The 16,624-nt window shown below is 43.0% G+C and overlaps 2 protein-coding genes across 4 annotated transcripts in view; both read left to right on the forward strand.

The window, feature by feature from the left end:
* Window positions 1-270: 270 nt before the first annotated feature.
* Window positions 271-12,848, forward strand: LOC119196671 (transcriptional repressor CTCF-like). Of its 3 annotated transcripts, none has more exons than XM_037452563.2 (16): window positions 271-437; window positions 2,145-2,325; window positions 2,477-2,595; window positions 2,757-2,876; window positions 3,056-3,235; window positions 3,894-4,115; window positions 4,239-4,401; window positions 4,664-4,834; window positions 4,920-5,053; window positions 5,248-5,368; window positions 5,709-5,858; window positions 5,989-6,149; window positions 9,685-9,867; window positions 9,957-10,089; window positions 10,191-10,457; window positions 11,312-12,848. In XM_037452563.2, the coding sequence occupies exons 2-16, from the start codon at window positions 2,157-2,159 to the stop codon at window positions 11,557-11,559; spliced, it is 2,541 nt and encodes an 846-aa protein (XP_037308460.2). In that variant the 5' UTR covers window positions 271-437; window positions 2,145-2,156; the 3' UTR covers window positions 11,560-12,848. The 3 variants fall into 3 exon arrangements, with proteins under 3 accessions (XP_037308460.2, XP_037308463.2, XP_037308462.2); XM_037452566.2 differs by having other exon boundaries at window positions 2,480-2,595; XM_037452565.2 differs by lacking the exon at window positions 271-437 and adding an exon at window positions 613-633.
* Window positions 12,849-14,697: 1,849 nt separating this feature from the next.
* Window positions 14,698-16,624, forward strand: part of LOC119195596 (uncharacterized) — a 42,329-nt gene continuing 40,402 nt past the window's right edge. The window contains 1 exon segment of the mRNA XM_062562985.1: window positions 14,698-14,725. Within this exon segment, the coding sequence (XP_062418969.1) occupies window positions 14,698-14,725 (28 nt within the window).

Raw genomic sequence — 16,624 nt, forward strand, 5'->3', positions numbered from 1 at the left:
AAGCACACTGCTGTCATTAAACAGAGCAGAGAACTTCTTGTATAATTAAATCCAATAAATTATTTTAAATGAAATGAATTAATATTTTAAAAAGATGTTTTTCTTTATTCCAATAAACACTTCCACATATCTACGATGGGCCTGAAAGAAGAATTGACCCGTATCATTGTAATAAACGGGATACAATGCATTCCAACGAGGCGCCCCTCCTGGCCAATCAGGGTGTCTGCAGCAGCTTCGACACCACCCCCCAGCGGCCGCACACGCGCACTGGATCCCAACTGCCATTTTGTGGCAGAGGCTACTCTGCTAAAGCGGGAGAAGGATTAAAACAAACTGCGAAGAAGCCTGCTTTTCTCAGCGGCGTGTTTAACTTTGTGGGAAAGACTCCCTGTTTTCGGTCGAGTTGAACGAGGAGAGAAACGCACAGAAAAGAGGTAAAGTAACAGTACTTTTCTGGTAAGGGGGGAGTTTGCAGGATCTTTAATCGGCCTCTAGGTGTCACGATGGGGCTCTGGGTCCGGGCAGCTCGTCGGAGAGTGTTTGTCTCCCTCTATCGTTATTGAAAACCCCGTCAAAATACGTTTAAATAACCGAAGTGATACTAAATGCATACTCAACCCGCTTTAGTTTGTACGTATCTTTCAAAATGTCGTCGATGGTAACTTAACAGTACTTCCATTTGGTTGGCGTCTTTAGGCCAGGGCGTCCATTTTCTCGCTTCTTTGTTTCCCGTCTTTACAGGCTTGACAACATGGGAACTGGCGGGTTTAACTTATCGTAGCTAACGTTAGCTTGAATGGATTGTCTTAAACCTGCCTTAGGTCAGGTTTAAGACAAACCTTAACATCCCAAAATATATGGCGATATTGCTATTGGCACACACGTTACTTTACGTAACTCAATTTAAACCATACGCACGTAAACCCAACGTTAAATGTAGCAACTCACGTTAACCAACATCTAGCGTTAGCTAGCTAGTCTGCTCAGAAGGTAACTAGGCCCTTCTCCACCCAATTCCCGCAGAACCCGTACGTTTTAAAGTGCCCTAAAAGCAACCGCATTAAACATCGATTTAGTGCATCACGCAACTAAACTGGTCATGATCGCACCAGTCTTTACGTGTATTTACATCGCTCTCCTGCTGGCGAAGGGAAGCCGGGGAGCTCAGGCCAGCACGGACCAGAGGATGACGAGGCATTCGAGTGAACGGGCGAGCAGCGGCCACTGATCCTCTAGGAGCAGATACGCGATATGTTTATCCCCCGAAATAAGTCCTCTTCCACTGTCAGATGTTGCATTTGTCTTCTTGTCCGTGGTAGCGCTGTGCTCGGGTTTGGCAGTTGTTGTTGCATCCGCCGCCCGCTTGTCTCTATTCTAAGCCCACCTTGAGCATCATAGCCACAGATGTATATAATGGCAGAGAGCTCCCTCTACGATTCGGCTTGGAGAGCTACAAAAATACTGCTGCATAAATGCGACAGCTGCCCGGCTGGGCTCTCTGTGTAACTGCCTTAAATGTGCTGCCAAACATCCAATGAAGGCCTTTAAAGAGCCTCCGAGGCTTGACCAATGACCAAAAAAACTCTGCTTTAAATATTGTACAAACATTTTCAAAAAATGTGTGAGTCCTTGTGATCAATAACACAAACGTAACAGTGCTGTCTATTTCATTTATCCTCATTTCCAATCAGACACATGAGGCTGATCAGGTTGGATTCATTCTATTTTTTATATATTTCAGTAATTGAGGGTTAAAGTCAGAATTTAAAAACAAAAACGCCTGTAAAAAGTCCTCATAATTGTCAACGCCGATGATATGCTGTTGTAACAAACAGATGTCACATGTCAAATGATGTTTAACCAGTTTGTTTGCAGTAGAGATGCCCAATAGGACGTGCCGGTAGAAAAGGTTTTTTACAGTGTTGTGTTATGCTAGGGTGTGTTTGGTTATAAGACTAGGTTGTTTTTTTTGACGACCCTTAAAGGGTATCTATTTCATTTCATGTTTTATAGGGTAAATGGGCTTATTCTTTCATGGTGTGAGACTCAACACTGCTGTTCTAAGCAACGTGTCTTTGTTGTTGATAGCCTGGAGGTGACGGAGTACACTTGTAGATAATTTTTGTTTCCACATGTTACAGTTCCTACCTATCATGGACAGAGGGCCAATGGAGGGTGTAGGGGGTGCGGAGGTCCCGCCCAAAGACTTTCCCTCGATCCAGGCTGTTCACAGTCAGGATGCCATGGTGGCTGACCTTCTCCAGCAAGCTGCAGAAGCCGGGGGCGTGATGGAGGGACAATCAGGAGTCGTCCTGGAACAAGGTTCCCTCTAATTGCATATGAAACTGTCCCACATTTAAACAGAGCATAGAGAAGTCCCAAGTCCAAGTTAGTGTTTAGTTGAAGTGATTCATTGTGGACAATTTGATTGACTGTTTTATTTCCACCAATGTTTCATGTGACTGATGGGTAGCAGCATCCCAGCACCAGCTGATGGAGGCAGCAGTAGGGGTTGGTGTGGATGGTGGAGCAAGTGTTGAAATGATGGTTATGGACTCACTGGATCCCACCCTGTTGCAGATGAAGACTGAGGTAAGCTCATTGGCAAGAGCTTTGTGTTTGATGTGATGTAACGGTTATCAAGACTTATTGAAAGATTTCTCTGACTGTTAAGTCCTTATGTCCCTTCTGAAAGATATACCTCTCCCTGACCTTTCATGCAACAGCTTATTAAGGCTTAGTGTATTTTGAAGGTGATAGATTCTGCAGTGGGAGGATCATCAGCAACGCTTGGTGTCGTCGGAGGGGTGGCGGGTGCTGCTCACCAAGCAACTGTAACAACAGTGGACCAGACTCAAATCATCACACTTCAGGTGGGTGCTGCCCTCTAGCCATTTTATGTGACAGCATCCTCCATGTATTTCTTATTTGGCTGGTTGTGTGGCAGTGTTTTCCTGGCTGAACCATTTGCCCGACTACTACCCCTCTGAAGTTGTAAGCCTAGGCAAGGCACTGTGTGGTGTGTGCTGACCTCGGGTCCCCTTGTTCTCAGGTGGTGAACATGGAGGAACAGGCTGCTCTGGGTCTTGGGGAGCTCCAGCTGGTCCAGGTGCCGGTCTCCGCCACTACTGTGGAGGCCCTGCAGCAAGGCACCTTTGTAGACACCACTGCTATGCCAAAGGACGGAGACCCAGTCATCTGCCACACCCTGCCGCTGCCAGAAGGCTTTCAGGTGAACAAACAGACCCACTCAAAGTAAATGTTTACTGTACTTGTTCTTCTTTTTTCAAGTCTTTCAACCACTCAACGCGCTTTAACACTTGATGTCATCATTCACACACTGATTGCGTGAATTCAATCAAGACTCAGCTGTCAACAATTCAATAGCATCTCAATGTATCTTCAATGTATTATTGCACATGGCTACCTTTCTATCAGTTCATGCAAATATGAATCAATACCACTACTAATAACTACTTACATTTAGGTTAATGCTGACATACAATTACAAATGTAATATTTCCAATCCAGCAAGTAGAGATGGGGGGCTGCTGACTAAGTCTTCATTAGAGATCCGACCCAGGGGAAAAAGCTGTTCCTGTCTGCTGGTTTTGGCGTACACTGCTCTGTACCCTAATTTACTTGAACATTTATTTAAATTGAAGCATCTGTCATTGATTAGTTATTAATAGAGTTGAATTTTAAAATGTGTTAGAATATGTAGGTATTTAATTGAACTTTCATTGTTTGATTTGACAGTCTGTTGGTACTATAGATATACATGGGACTAAATCATATGGCAGGTTAGATATTAGTTCTGCCTTGCGGACCTTGCACCAAAATGTTGTTGAACTGTACCTTGTTTGATTTTGTATGAATGCCCCGGGTAGGTGGTTAAGGTTGGAGCTAATGGGGAGGTGGAGACAGTGGAGCAGGAGGAGGAAGAAGAAGGAGAAGCACACCCTGAAGAAGAGGAGGAGGAAGATGAGGAGGTGGGGAACCAGCTGCTGGATGAAGCGGAGGAGCCTATTCATCCTCAGAATGACGACCCAAGTTGGGCTAAAGACCCAGACTATCAGCCCCCATCCGGAGCATTCAAAAAGAGCAAGAAGGCAAGATAGATGTATCTCAGTCCCTTTGTTGTGGGAGGGGGGGGGGGGGGGGGGGGGTCTGAGACTTTTTTTAGTTACTGTCATCAGCGTAAGATGAGGTCTGATGGCTCACTGTTTGTCCAGGGTAAGAAGAGTCGTCTGCGTTACGCTGAAGGAGATAAAGACATGGATGTCAGTGTCTATGACTTTGAGGAGGAACAGCAGGAGGGCCTTTTGTCTGAGGTCAATGCTGAGAAAGTGGTGGGCAACATGAAACCACCCAAACCTACCAAGATCAAAAAGAAAGGTGAGACAGCTGTTTGCAAAATCTAAGTGACATTTTTGTAATGGTGACAACCAAGATCGATAGCTCAAAATATTTAACATTATTTAATGTTCGGTCAGCGGAACCATCTGCTCGACTATACTTGACTACCATAGTACTGAGTTACTTTGGCCGATGCTTATTTAAAGGTCATAAACGTCATGTACAGATAGGTAATGTTAGGTGTTGATTCTAACACAGTCATTTTCATAAAAGATGTGTGTCTGTCATTTTTGTGTGTTAGGAGTGAAGAAGACGTTCCAGTGTGAGTTGTGTAGCTACACGTGCCCTCGACGCTCCAACCTGGACAGACACATGAAGAGCCACACGGACGAGAGACCTCACAAATGTCACCTGTGTGGAAGAGCCTTCAGGACGGTCACCCTGCTGAGAAACCATCTCAACACACACACTGGTATACAATACCACACGTATTCATAGAATCAGAGGATACCGAAACATGCAGCGACGACAGCTGACTCCTTTTTTTATGTATGCAGGAACTCGTCCGCACAAGTGTACGGACTGCGATATGGCTTTTGTGACTAGTGGAGAGTTGGTCCGTCATCGTCGCTACAAACACACACACGAGAAACCCTTCAAATGCTCCATGTGTGACTACGCCAGTGTGGAGGTAAACAACGCTTTTACTAACAGGACACTTAACTGATTACTACTAGCTTACACTGTTTGTACAATATATCAGTTATTGTGCTTGTGTAAAACGGCAGCGCTGGATGACAGACTACATATATTAGAAATAAAGATTAAAAAGTGACATAATGGCATGTCTTGAAATGTACGGGTTTGTGTGTGGATGTTGTGCAGGTGAGCAAACTAAAGCGTCACATCCGTTCCCACACCGGAGAACGTCCATTCCAGTGCAGTCTTTGCAGTTATGCCAGCAGAGACACGTACAAGCTGAAGAGACACATGCGAACACACTCAGGTAAAATGGTCGCCTTTACTTTGGTTCTCCACCTTTTTAAAGCAGTTAAGGTTTTTTTGACTTTTTTTAAGGGTTTACAACATGCATATTTTTTTAAGTCATTCAATTGGAGGCTCCCTTACTAAACATTGCCTTCCAATCAAAGAGGTGGGGGCTCATTTGACCTTTATTACCTCATTCATGTACCTCAGGATGCATGTACTGATGGACACAGGATTGTTTAAATGTACTTTTGGGGAAATCAATGAAATGTGTAACTTGCCCCATGAATATTGTTACATTTTAGCAGCTTATACCTTAAATATGAATACACCTGTCTTCAACTCAATCCTCTATTCAGGAGAGAAACCTTACGAGTGCTACATCTGCCACGCCCGATTTACCCAGAGTGGAACCATGAAGATGCACATTCTGCAGAAACACACCGAGAATGTGGCAAAATTTCACTGTCCACACTGTGACACAGTCATCGCACGCAAGAGTGACTTGGGTAACGCTCTCACACACACACACACACACACACACACACAGAGTGTAAATTCGGTGGACAAGTGGTTCACTTTGCCGTGTGGTTTCATTCCCTTGATGTGCTTTCTTTTGTTATCTTGGCACTTCTCAAGGGGTCCACCTTCGTAAGCAGCACTCATTCATTGAGACCGGAAAGAAGTGTCGTTACTGCGACGCCGTTTTCCACGAGCGCTACGCCCTGATCCAGCACCAGAAGTCCCATAAGAACGAGAAGAGGTTCAAATGTGACATGTGTGACTACTGCTGCCGCCAGGTGTGTTCATTGAAATATCTGTTGGAGGGATCGGGTGGGTTTCCATACTCCGACCAAATGAGGAATTCCATGTTTTCCCTCATCGCTCAATCAAGTCAATCAATGCATGGTCGTCAGTCTCTGTTTAGTAGGTTGGCTGGTAGACATAAATATTCAGTGCTGGAAATTCAATCACATTTTTCTTTCAAAACCGATTACACAGATTTACTTCCATATTATACCATGACAAAATGTAGTCTAAGGGGGGTTATTACTTATAAAAAGCACTGTATGTCCTGGTCCATGGTTTTTTTTAATTAAACTAAATATATTCTTATTTACACAACTCACAATGTTTCTGTCCCCAACTACTGTTTTCCTGTGGCTTTGAATGCCAGTAAGGGCTGCAACTAATGATTATTTTCGTAATCAACCTATATCTCATGAGTATTTAACACACATTTAACACTGTAGGACGGGGGGAAACAAAGAGGCAAGCGTTCCTTTTTGGCTTAAACGTGTGGCTGTTTATTTACTTTTGGATTTTGAACTTAAAATGTATTTGAGTAACAAAGTAATACAAATGTAACCATCATGATGGATACATTAAATAGCAGAGGTGTGGACTCGAGTCATGTGACTTGGACTCGAGTCAGACTCGAGTCATGAATTTGATGACTGGGGGAAAACTGGGGGAAAACATTTTCACACAGCCGCGGCGCTCTGTTTATCTGCATCTGTCAAAAAAATTTGCGCCACCTGTATGCAGAGAGCGCTGCCTGCACGACATCCAATCACTGCAGTCCATTTGACCGTATCAACGAGACAGCTCGTTCATGGTTACAAAAATCGGGGTTTTTGAACCTGGATTCAGACTCCGATGGAAATCCTCGCCAACATTATGTCAACGTCTGTTTTAAAGTACTGTAATGAGCTGAGTTAAGGTTATTAGTTAATCAGTTATGCAGATGTTGCATGTGTTCACGTTATGCTCTGTTACCAGCTGTAGTTACGCGAGACAACCCGAGTTTTGGGGGGCCGTGTATGCGGAAGTGTTCGTTCGGCGTGGTGACGGCCAACAGTGACCGAAGTTGAGTTGTTTTATATAAATAAATGCAGCGGAGTTGCAAGCCAGTCATCGCCTCCTTATTTACGCTGCAGCATTGGGGTGAGCGTTACAGTACTATAACACAGTCACAGTCGATCCACCATTACCCTTCCCCTCGTAGTCTAGGTCTGTGAGGCAGCGCACCATCACCCAGGGTTCCCCGTCCCCACTATAATAAGAGGACTTGAAATGACTCGAAACTAAAATGGTAAGACTTGTGACTCGACTTGAGACTTGTTGGCTGTGACTTGTGACTCGACTTGGGACTTGCCTTGTCTTTGACTCGACTTGACTCGGGACTCGAGGGCAACGACTTGAGACTTGCTTGTGACTTGCATAACAATGACTTGGTCCCACCTCTGTTAAATAGTAATACAAAATGCAAGTGCAAATATGCGTTTAAAAGTGACAAGTGAGGAACATGTTGAGGATGCTGGTTCCAGCCTCTGAGGGACAAATTCACACGCGCCTTTGCTTAGTACTAAAAGAGAGAGAAAAAACAGCTATATCACGTTGTAGGATTAGTATCATAATTTTTATTCTAGAGTGAATCTCTCGTAATTTTGTTGGTATGAAATTATTTTTTCCGACAATCTTTTGTTTGAAGAGTGCTAGCTGGAGGTTGAATATTCAGATCGGACAAAATGACAACAATGATTCGTTGTTTATCACACTGCATTTAACATAATAGCGTTCGCAAGCATTCTCCACGAGACGTCCTGTTCTCCAACATACACTCACCTAAAGGATTATGAGGAACACCTGTTCAATTTCTCATTAATGAAATTATCTAATCAACCGATCACATGGCAGTTGCTTCAATGCATTTAAGGGTGTGGTCCTGGTCAAGACAATCTCCTGAACTCCAAACTGAATGTCAGAATGGGAAAGAAAGGTGATTTAAGCAATTTGGAGCGTGGCATGGTTGTTTGTGCCAGACGGGCCGGTCTGAGTATTTCACAATCTGCTCAGTTACTGGGATTTTCACACACAACCATTTCTAGGGTTTACAACGAATGGTGGGAAAAGGGAAAACCATCCAGTATGCCGCAGTCCTGTGGGCGAAAATGCCTTGTTGATGCTAGAGGTCAGAGGAGAATGGGCCGACTGATTGAAGCTGATAGAAGAGCAACTTTGACTGAAATAACCACTCGTTCCAACCGAGGTATGCAGCAAAGCATTTGTGAAGCCACAACACGCAAAACCTTGAGGCGGATGGGCTACAACAGCAGAAGACCCCACCGGGTACCACTCATCTCCACTACAAATAAGAAAAAAAGGCTACAATTTGCAAGAGCTCACCAAAATTGGACAGTTGAAGACTGGAAAAATGTTGCCTGGTCTTTAGGCCCCTTCGTGCCAATTGGGCATCGTTTAAATGCCACGGCCTACCTGAGCATTGTTTCTGACCATGTCCATCCCTTTATGGCCACCATGTACCCATCCTCTGATAGATACTTCCAGCAGGATAATGCACCATGTCACAAAGCTCCAATCATTTCAAATTGGTTTCTTGATCATGACAATGAGTTCACTGTACTAAAATGGCCCCCACAGTCACCAGATCTCAACCCAATAGAGCATCTTTGGGATGTGGTGGAACGGGAGCTTCGTGCCCTGGATGTGCATCCCACAAATCTCCATCAACTGCAAGATGCTATCCTATCAATATGGGCCAACATTTCTAAAGAATGCTTTCAGCACCTTGTTGAATCAATGCCACGTAATGAAGGCAGATCTGAAGGCGAAAGGGGGTCAAACACAGTATTAGTATGGTTTTCCTAACTATCCTTTAGGTGAGTGTATAAGTGTAAACCTTAAAATAAGCTAACAAGGCCAGCGTTACTTTAGTTAACTAAACTTACCCATGAGGAAAGACGCGGTGGCCCCAGCACGCTCACGTGTTAAATGTTCCTGCGTTGCCGTGGTGATGCTCTGAAACGACAACTCTGATCTTCAGATGCTACGTTGTCCTGTTTGCTGTCGTTCGCTGATGAAATACTCCCAAACTCTTTTGTCTCTCCTGTTCAACTTGATAAACCTCTTCTTTTCCTTGGTGCATGTAGAAAATAGAAGCGATAGCGCCCCCCGGCACTTCCTGTAGTGCATTGCAATACGGAAAGAAAAAGACCGCAATCTTTTTAGAATATACAACACGCTGACGATAGAAATCCGCGTCGACAATTTTTCAGACTCAATGTTGATTATGTCGACTAATCGTTGCAACTTTAATGCCAGTGGTTTCTTTATTTCTTCATGACATTCCAAATGGTTGTACTGTGGCTCTGTTGGATTTTCCATCTTACAATACAGGCCGAAACTCGCTTTTTTATCTTTTCATGTCAATCCCAAATATTTTCAGCAAAACAAAATGCTTTAGTCTCAGCGTCCTAGAAGAACTGTGTAGCACTGTTTGTGTAACTGTGTCTCGCATGCTGCTGTGTCCAGGAGCGCCACATGGTCATGCATCGTCGAACGCACACTGGAGAGAAACCATACGCCTGCAGTCAGTGTGAGAAGACCTTCAGACAGAAGCAGTTACTGGACATGCACTTCAAACGTTACCACGACCCCAACTTCATCCCCACTGCCTTTGTCTGCCCCAAGTGTAGCAAGACCTTCACTCGCAGGGTGAGGACACTCTTCCTACCTATCACACACTTGGTTGGTGCTAACCAGTAACTAGTTATCAAAGTTTACACAACCGTGTGCTCTTGCAGAACACCATGGCTCGCCACTCTGAGAACTGCAATGGTGAGGTGGAGGATGCAGAGAATGGAGCCCCAGCCCCGAAGAAAGGAAGGAGAGGAAGAAAGAGGAAGATGAGGAGCAGGAGAGATGAGGAAGACAGCGGTGAGAATTTTACATTGTATGCCATCAGTGGGCAAGACGTTAGGTTTACTCTGGTCTGATCATTTTATCTGGTGTCTCTATATTGTTTATGTTTGATGCAGAGGAGGATAATGCTGAGTTGGATGAAGAGTTGGAGGATGAGGACGAGGAGGGAGAAGATGATGGTGAGGAAGAGTCACCACTGCTGCAAGAAGAAGAAGAGGAGCCAGAAATCATGGAACTGGACCAGGCCCCTGCTGCCATCCCAGTACCAGCTCCTGACGAGCCACCTGTCAAGAGGAAACGAGGCCGTCCCCCAAAGAACGCACCAAAGCCGCCTCCTACACCGAGCAAATCTGCCAGGGTGGCTGCCAAGGCAGCGGCTTCCGGTGAGAACACGTGATGTTTGACTTTCATTGAAAACAGGCTTGTATGCTTATTTCTGGCCTCTTTTAAAGTTAGTTACTCAGGAAGATGAAACTATTTAACTGTATTGAATTCAACAATACATTATTACACCCTTTTAATTTAAATATAAGAGACACTCTCGGAGCAACAGTTAACATATAATGTATACATATTTCTGAACGGGTACCAGAAAAAACATAATAATACATATGTTCAATAGTAAGGGTCCCTGTTAGAATGCTGTAGAGTGGTCTAAAAAGTTGGTTTTTCGTCATTTCATAGTCTGTAGAAGTTTCGCTCCACTTGTTTTGACGCCTTTAAGTACTTCTTGTTCATAGTACTCCATTGATAAGATATTTTCCATTTGCAGTGGCTACAAATAGCTTTGCTTTTATTGACTACGCTGTCTGGTAGAGATTTTAAATAAAATGTCCATTTAAAAGAACATTATCTTAATCCATTTTCTCGGTTTTTGTCTGCAGCAGTGTTAAGCCCCTCCCGCTGCAGAAAAAAAAGAAGAAAAACGCATGATAATAATTGTCTGCGTTAATGGATTGCTACGTTAATGCATTTATGGCGCATTTATATTATAGACCATTTATAATGCGTTAACGTTTGATCGCTTTGTTTCTTGGTATATGGTGTTCAGGTGTTACTTTATTGAATCTTCCATTTTTGACTGTTTGACTTTGACACAAACAGCGACTGTCTCTAGTAACGTATGAGGCACAGCTTTCAGACAAGTTGTTTCCATGTGCCAGTGAACAATGCCACTTGTTTGTTGCCATTACTCTTGAATGAAGCTCTCATGTTCAGTGTTGTTTGTGCTTTGCAGCTGCTGCTATTATTCACGTAGAGGATGAGAGCACCGGAGCAGTGGAGAACATTATAGTTAAGAAGGAGGACAGCGAAACATCTGAAGCAACACCTGTGGAGCAGGGACTGGCCCTGACCGTGGAAGGGGTGGAGCTAGACGGGCAAGGGGTGGAGACTGTCGAGCTGCCTGTGAACGAGGAAACGGCCACCGCAGCTGCCAACGGAGACCTGACTCCAGAGATGATCCTCAGTATGATGGACCGGTGAATGTAGCCGGCATATGAGTAAAAACTGGCTAGCACAGGTTAACATTTTCACATTCAGGGCCTCGTCTTCACCTGTGTGAGCTTTTAAAGGCAGCCGTTTTGCCTCCGTTGAAGTGGCTGCGACAAAGATGGCGGCAGGAAAAACAACCAAAGCGGAGCCGCGTGTAAATATTTATACACACACAAACTTTAGATCCATGTCCATCAACTGCATACTGAGGATTGTGGGGGTCACACACACACTAGCAGATCCCTCTGACATCTCCATAACGATGTCATCCAAGCTAATGACAGACTTCCCTTAAATGCTTCTTTCCCGTTTGAATGTCTTCCAAGTGAATCATTGTGTATTTTGCTACTTGTTTCTACCACAAGCCGCATCCTGTGTCTGTCCCTACCCACGCACCCAGCCGTGAACGATTCAGCTCCTCCACAGGAGACCTTAGATGATCTACATTCATTTTTGACTTCCTGGCTCTTCTTGCTAATGCGCAGATTGGCTAAATCCAAACCTTTTATATGTTTGTGTATTTGTATATACACATACGTACATATTTCTTAATGAAACCTTGTATATGGTACTTGAGTTTGTCTATGAGATACCACCTCAGTTATCTGTATATTATTTTCCCCCAAAAGTGTGGTTTTCCTCCTCGGCCGGTTTGAACACATGGTCCCTTTGGTCACCGAGGTAAGTGGACAGAGGGATTTATTCATGAGAAAATGGACACCAGAAGATGCATTCTAATGAAGCCTAGGCAGTGGTGAATCCAGTAGTATTGGAAACAAATGAAATGCTCTGTTTCCCATCACCAACACACATGCTTTTTAGCGATCACGGAGGGAAGATGTGTGTCATTCATGGTTAACGTTCACCCTCCTCCTTAACCACATTTTGAAGGAGGTAGTTTGACTGGTCCTTTGCTCGATAGAGAAAATGCAGGCAATTCTGATTCAGTTGTTTTATAGGTGGGATTTTGAACATTCCAAATACTTCAATTAACATGGAATTATGTCAATTTATCTGAAACGTGTTCTGCAAGGGAACACCAGCATTTTCCTTTTTAAAAAGATTTACTTTCCAGTTCATATTGGGTTTTGAAACTAGGAATGGATTATTTTGATTGATCCTGATAAGGTACTCGATAATGTCAATTTTTTAAAATAATAAGGTGTTAACCTGTAGTTTATGCACTTCTGAGCGTACGCTGTCGTGAGCTGTGATTCTGCCCCCTGCTGTGTCAGATTCTGTACATGCTGCACTAAAGTCAATAAAAGCAGAAAAGCTCACTATTGTCAGCTGATATTTTCAATATATATGTATAAATATCCTCCACTGTAAAGGATCATTATTGTACGTTTGTAGGTAAATACACTTTTAAAAGCTTATTTTTTAACATATTGAAAGGTTTCCTGGCATTGGGCTCTATATCTGTTGCTCCTCTCAACCAGTGATTGAACCAGTGGCTTCTACTCAATGATGTTCAGCTAGTACAACAACAAAAGGGCCTTCTTGTAACCTCATGTGACTTAGTTATCAGGAGGGAGTCTCCCCACTATCCTTTCGGCGTTATCTATTTGCTATATGTTCTCTCCTTGTCATCAATAAAGAATCCACTTGTTATGTGGTCTTTAAAGAGAATTAACGCTGATTAGCCTGCGAGTTTGACCACAGGCTGTCATTACAACATCTGTCCTTCTTAGAGGGAGACACTTTCTCTGTAGCAAGAAGACAGTAAGATGGCCACCATTATATGGCAGACCTGCAGAAAGGAAGCATGGACACTGAAATCCAGACTGCTGTTCTGTGAGGAATGGGGTCCAAAATGTCCTCCTTGTTCAGCTGGAGGACGGAACCACACTGTTTTACACAATGCATGTCCCTTTTTGACAGAATAGTTATGAGTGAATTGTTTTTCAAGGTGTCCCTGTTTCGAGGGCAGAAAACCGAAGAAACCTTTGTCTGGTCTGCATGTTGGTAAATGACTGTACAGCTGACAAAAATAAAATCCTCTCAATGGCAAGTGACTGCTGCATGCTTCATTTCAATTTTTTTTCCAGGTCAGTGGAGCAAAATGAACGTGGAAATGTCGGGATATCGGATTGTTTTTCTGAGCCGTCATACAAACCCACTCAAAAAAACGACTACCACTGCTTGGACTTGATCCATCTACTACTACTGTCTGACGATGTAATGACGTAGATCAAATAAACTTATCTCAAAAGGACCAGTCTACTGACAAGGCTTCTGGTGTGCAGGGTTATGGCTTCTGAAAGTACCTCTGACGCCGACTGGAGCGGGTCAGCCCACAGGTGAGACGTCCCCTCCATCCAGTGGAGTCGTTCCAGAAGATACCACACACTGATCAGAGGCTACGCGATCCTGTTGTTTTTTATCATTCACACCTGTTCGCAAGTGTTCGGTTCAAGGACACATGAACTGGAGGAGCCACAGATCAGAACCACGCATCTCCTGATCCAGTGGCAACCTGCCCCTTTTAGGTTGACTATAGGCCTACTCATGCAGCAGTAATGCAGGCGTGGTGAGCACCAGGCCCACAGGGACGTGGTAGAAGGCTATTTAAAAGTGGAATGGGCAATGTTTTTCAAAAAATGAATTTAAAGCAATCGAGATAAAATCTGTTTCAAAACATTGACTAATCCCACATGAACTGTAGCACTAGCGGAGCGCCTCATCAAACACTTGTTTAATTAATGCAAACATTTTGAGAAAGAACAGATGCGCACAGCATTAAGGTAAGTTTATACTTCAACATCTTTCTTTCAAAACATTTTACTTGAGCATCAGCTTCTTCTCTACACTCAGTGAGCCTCAATGTGGAACAGGATGTGTTCAACGCATGTGCACAGTAAGCAAGAAGGGGAGAGGATGTGTGTGTGCAGGCACGGGAGGAAAAGAGAGCGAGAAATCTGCTGCTGCTGCTGAATCTGTCTGTGTGTACTTTTGATATCTTCACACCACGCCTGGCCTCTGCTCCGCTGAGGCTTAACACGCACCTGCAGGTGTTTCCCTCCATTATCTCTTCTTTGGATTGATAATGGTCTAAGACACTCGGCCGCCCAGTTTTGAGCCAGCATGGGTATGTCGGAGGAGAAGTAGACAATCACAGCTACAAGGATGTACGCCGTCTCCCAGAACCAGCGAGGTGAGTCAATTTCATCAACGCAGGTGAAACAGATGCCGTCTGAGCCAATATAGCTGTGATGTACTGAGGTCTACTTTAATGCCTCAACAGGCGGAAAGCTTCTATCCTAAAATACACATTCTTCTTATAAGCATGAGCATTTTATAAGCTTGAAGTTATGTGTTTTTGATGACATGTCTGAAATAAGGTTTGTGCTTAACATAAAATGAAGAGAATGGTTGTAAACTTCATCGTAGGTGTTGCGTGAATTCACGGTTTCAAAATGATGAGCTTGCTGAACAATATGTGTGACAATCCTAAACGTTTGTTTGTCACAGAGATTATTTTCTGCAATAATCCAAAGGAAAAGTGCCTGTTGGATTACAAAACTTCATCCTCCTGTGGTCCATCTACAGACATGTTAGTTGTTTAAGTTCGTTATTCAGTTTGATGGACTTCCTGTTATCAGATGCCCTTTTTAGTATTGGAAGCATATTTGTTTGGCCATTTATTGTGAAAACATGAGAAAATAGAGTGGAATGCCATAAACAAACAGATCCGTTGCTTATTTGAATGAGTGGATGAAGCTCAACCAGCAGTACAATAGATAAGTCATTAATTGGTGCTGCATCATACAATATAACGTAACACAATGGAGGATTCCACCTCAGGTTTGCAGTTACAAAGGTCAAATATGATGAGTCAGTGTTTCCATGGTAATGATATGACTCAAACTGTGGTTTGCGCAGAATGTCATGAACAAGTGATGGGAACCAGTGTTTGACCTTCTCAGTGTCTTAATTAGAGGTGTCAAAAGTATTCACATTCATCACTCAAGTAGAAGTATAGATACTAAGTACTTTTGAAGAAGTTGAAGTATCAACTCAAACTTTTTACCTAAGTAAAAGTATAAAAGTACTGGTTTCAAAACTACTTAAAGTAAAAAAGTAAAAGTATTGTAAGGGGGAAAAATGTCCATTAAGGACAAAATCTGTAACCTCGCTCACAGAACATTTCAGTCTGTTACAATATGACACATTCAGGGAGGCGACGCTAAAACAACAGAGGGACACATGTATCACCCGCATGCTCAATGACTTAAACAAAGAAATCATAAACCCATTTTCCAGTGACGGCTAATGAGTCGGTGGACATACACACTCAATCCACAATTTGGTGGAGGAGGTCCACTGGAGCCGATGTGAGGGTTTCGGGACAGAGGATGTTGCATGTGTACAGACTGTAAAGCCCTCTGAGGCAAATTTGTAATTTGCGATTTTGGGCTATACAAAATAAAATGAATTGAATTGAATTGAATTTATCTGGATTGTTTGTTGTGTGTATTGTTTTTGAACGATGACAAACCAAAATGAAATAGGAGTAAAAAGGCTATTTTTAAAATGTAAGAAGTAGAAAGTACAGATATTTGCGTGACAATGTGAGTAGAAGTTAAAAGTTGTTTGAAAAAAAAAATACTCCATTAAAGTATAGATACCCAAAATGTCTCCTTAACTAGGTAACAAAGTATTTGTACTTCGTTACTTGACACCTTTGGTCTTAATATAATATGGTTAAAGCGTAAAGTACTCTCCAACAATAAATAGATTATATAAGTATAGATTACAGAAAATAGAATCTGAATCTGACCATTCATTTAACATATTATTGATACACTAGATATGAACACTGGATATTATGCATTGCTCCTTTAATGTACCCTCCCCTGCAAAAGCATTGAAATGAATGGATTTCCTACTTAAAATAATTGAGCATTTAAAAAGAGGAAGGGACACACTTTGTAGACTTGCATTTTCTTTAAAGGTTCCCTATACAATATTTAGAGTATTAATATAGCGGCAAAAAACTATTTTCTTTAAAAACTGTCCTGAGCGGTGAATTGAGTCTGTGTGTGTGTTACTG

Source organism: Pungitius pungitius, chromosome 6, assembly GCF_949316345.1.
Source record: "Pungitius pungitius chromosome 6, fPunPun2.1, whole genome shotgun sequence".
In the NCBI taxonomy this organism is placed as follows: Eukaryota; Metazoa; Chordata; class Actinopteri; order Perciformes; family Gasterosteidae; genus Pungitius; species Pungitius pungitius.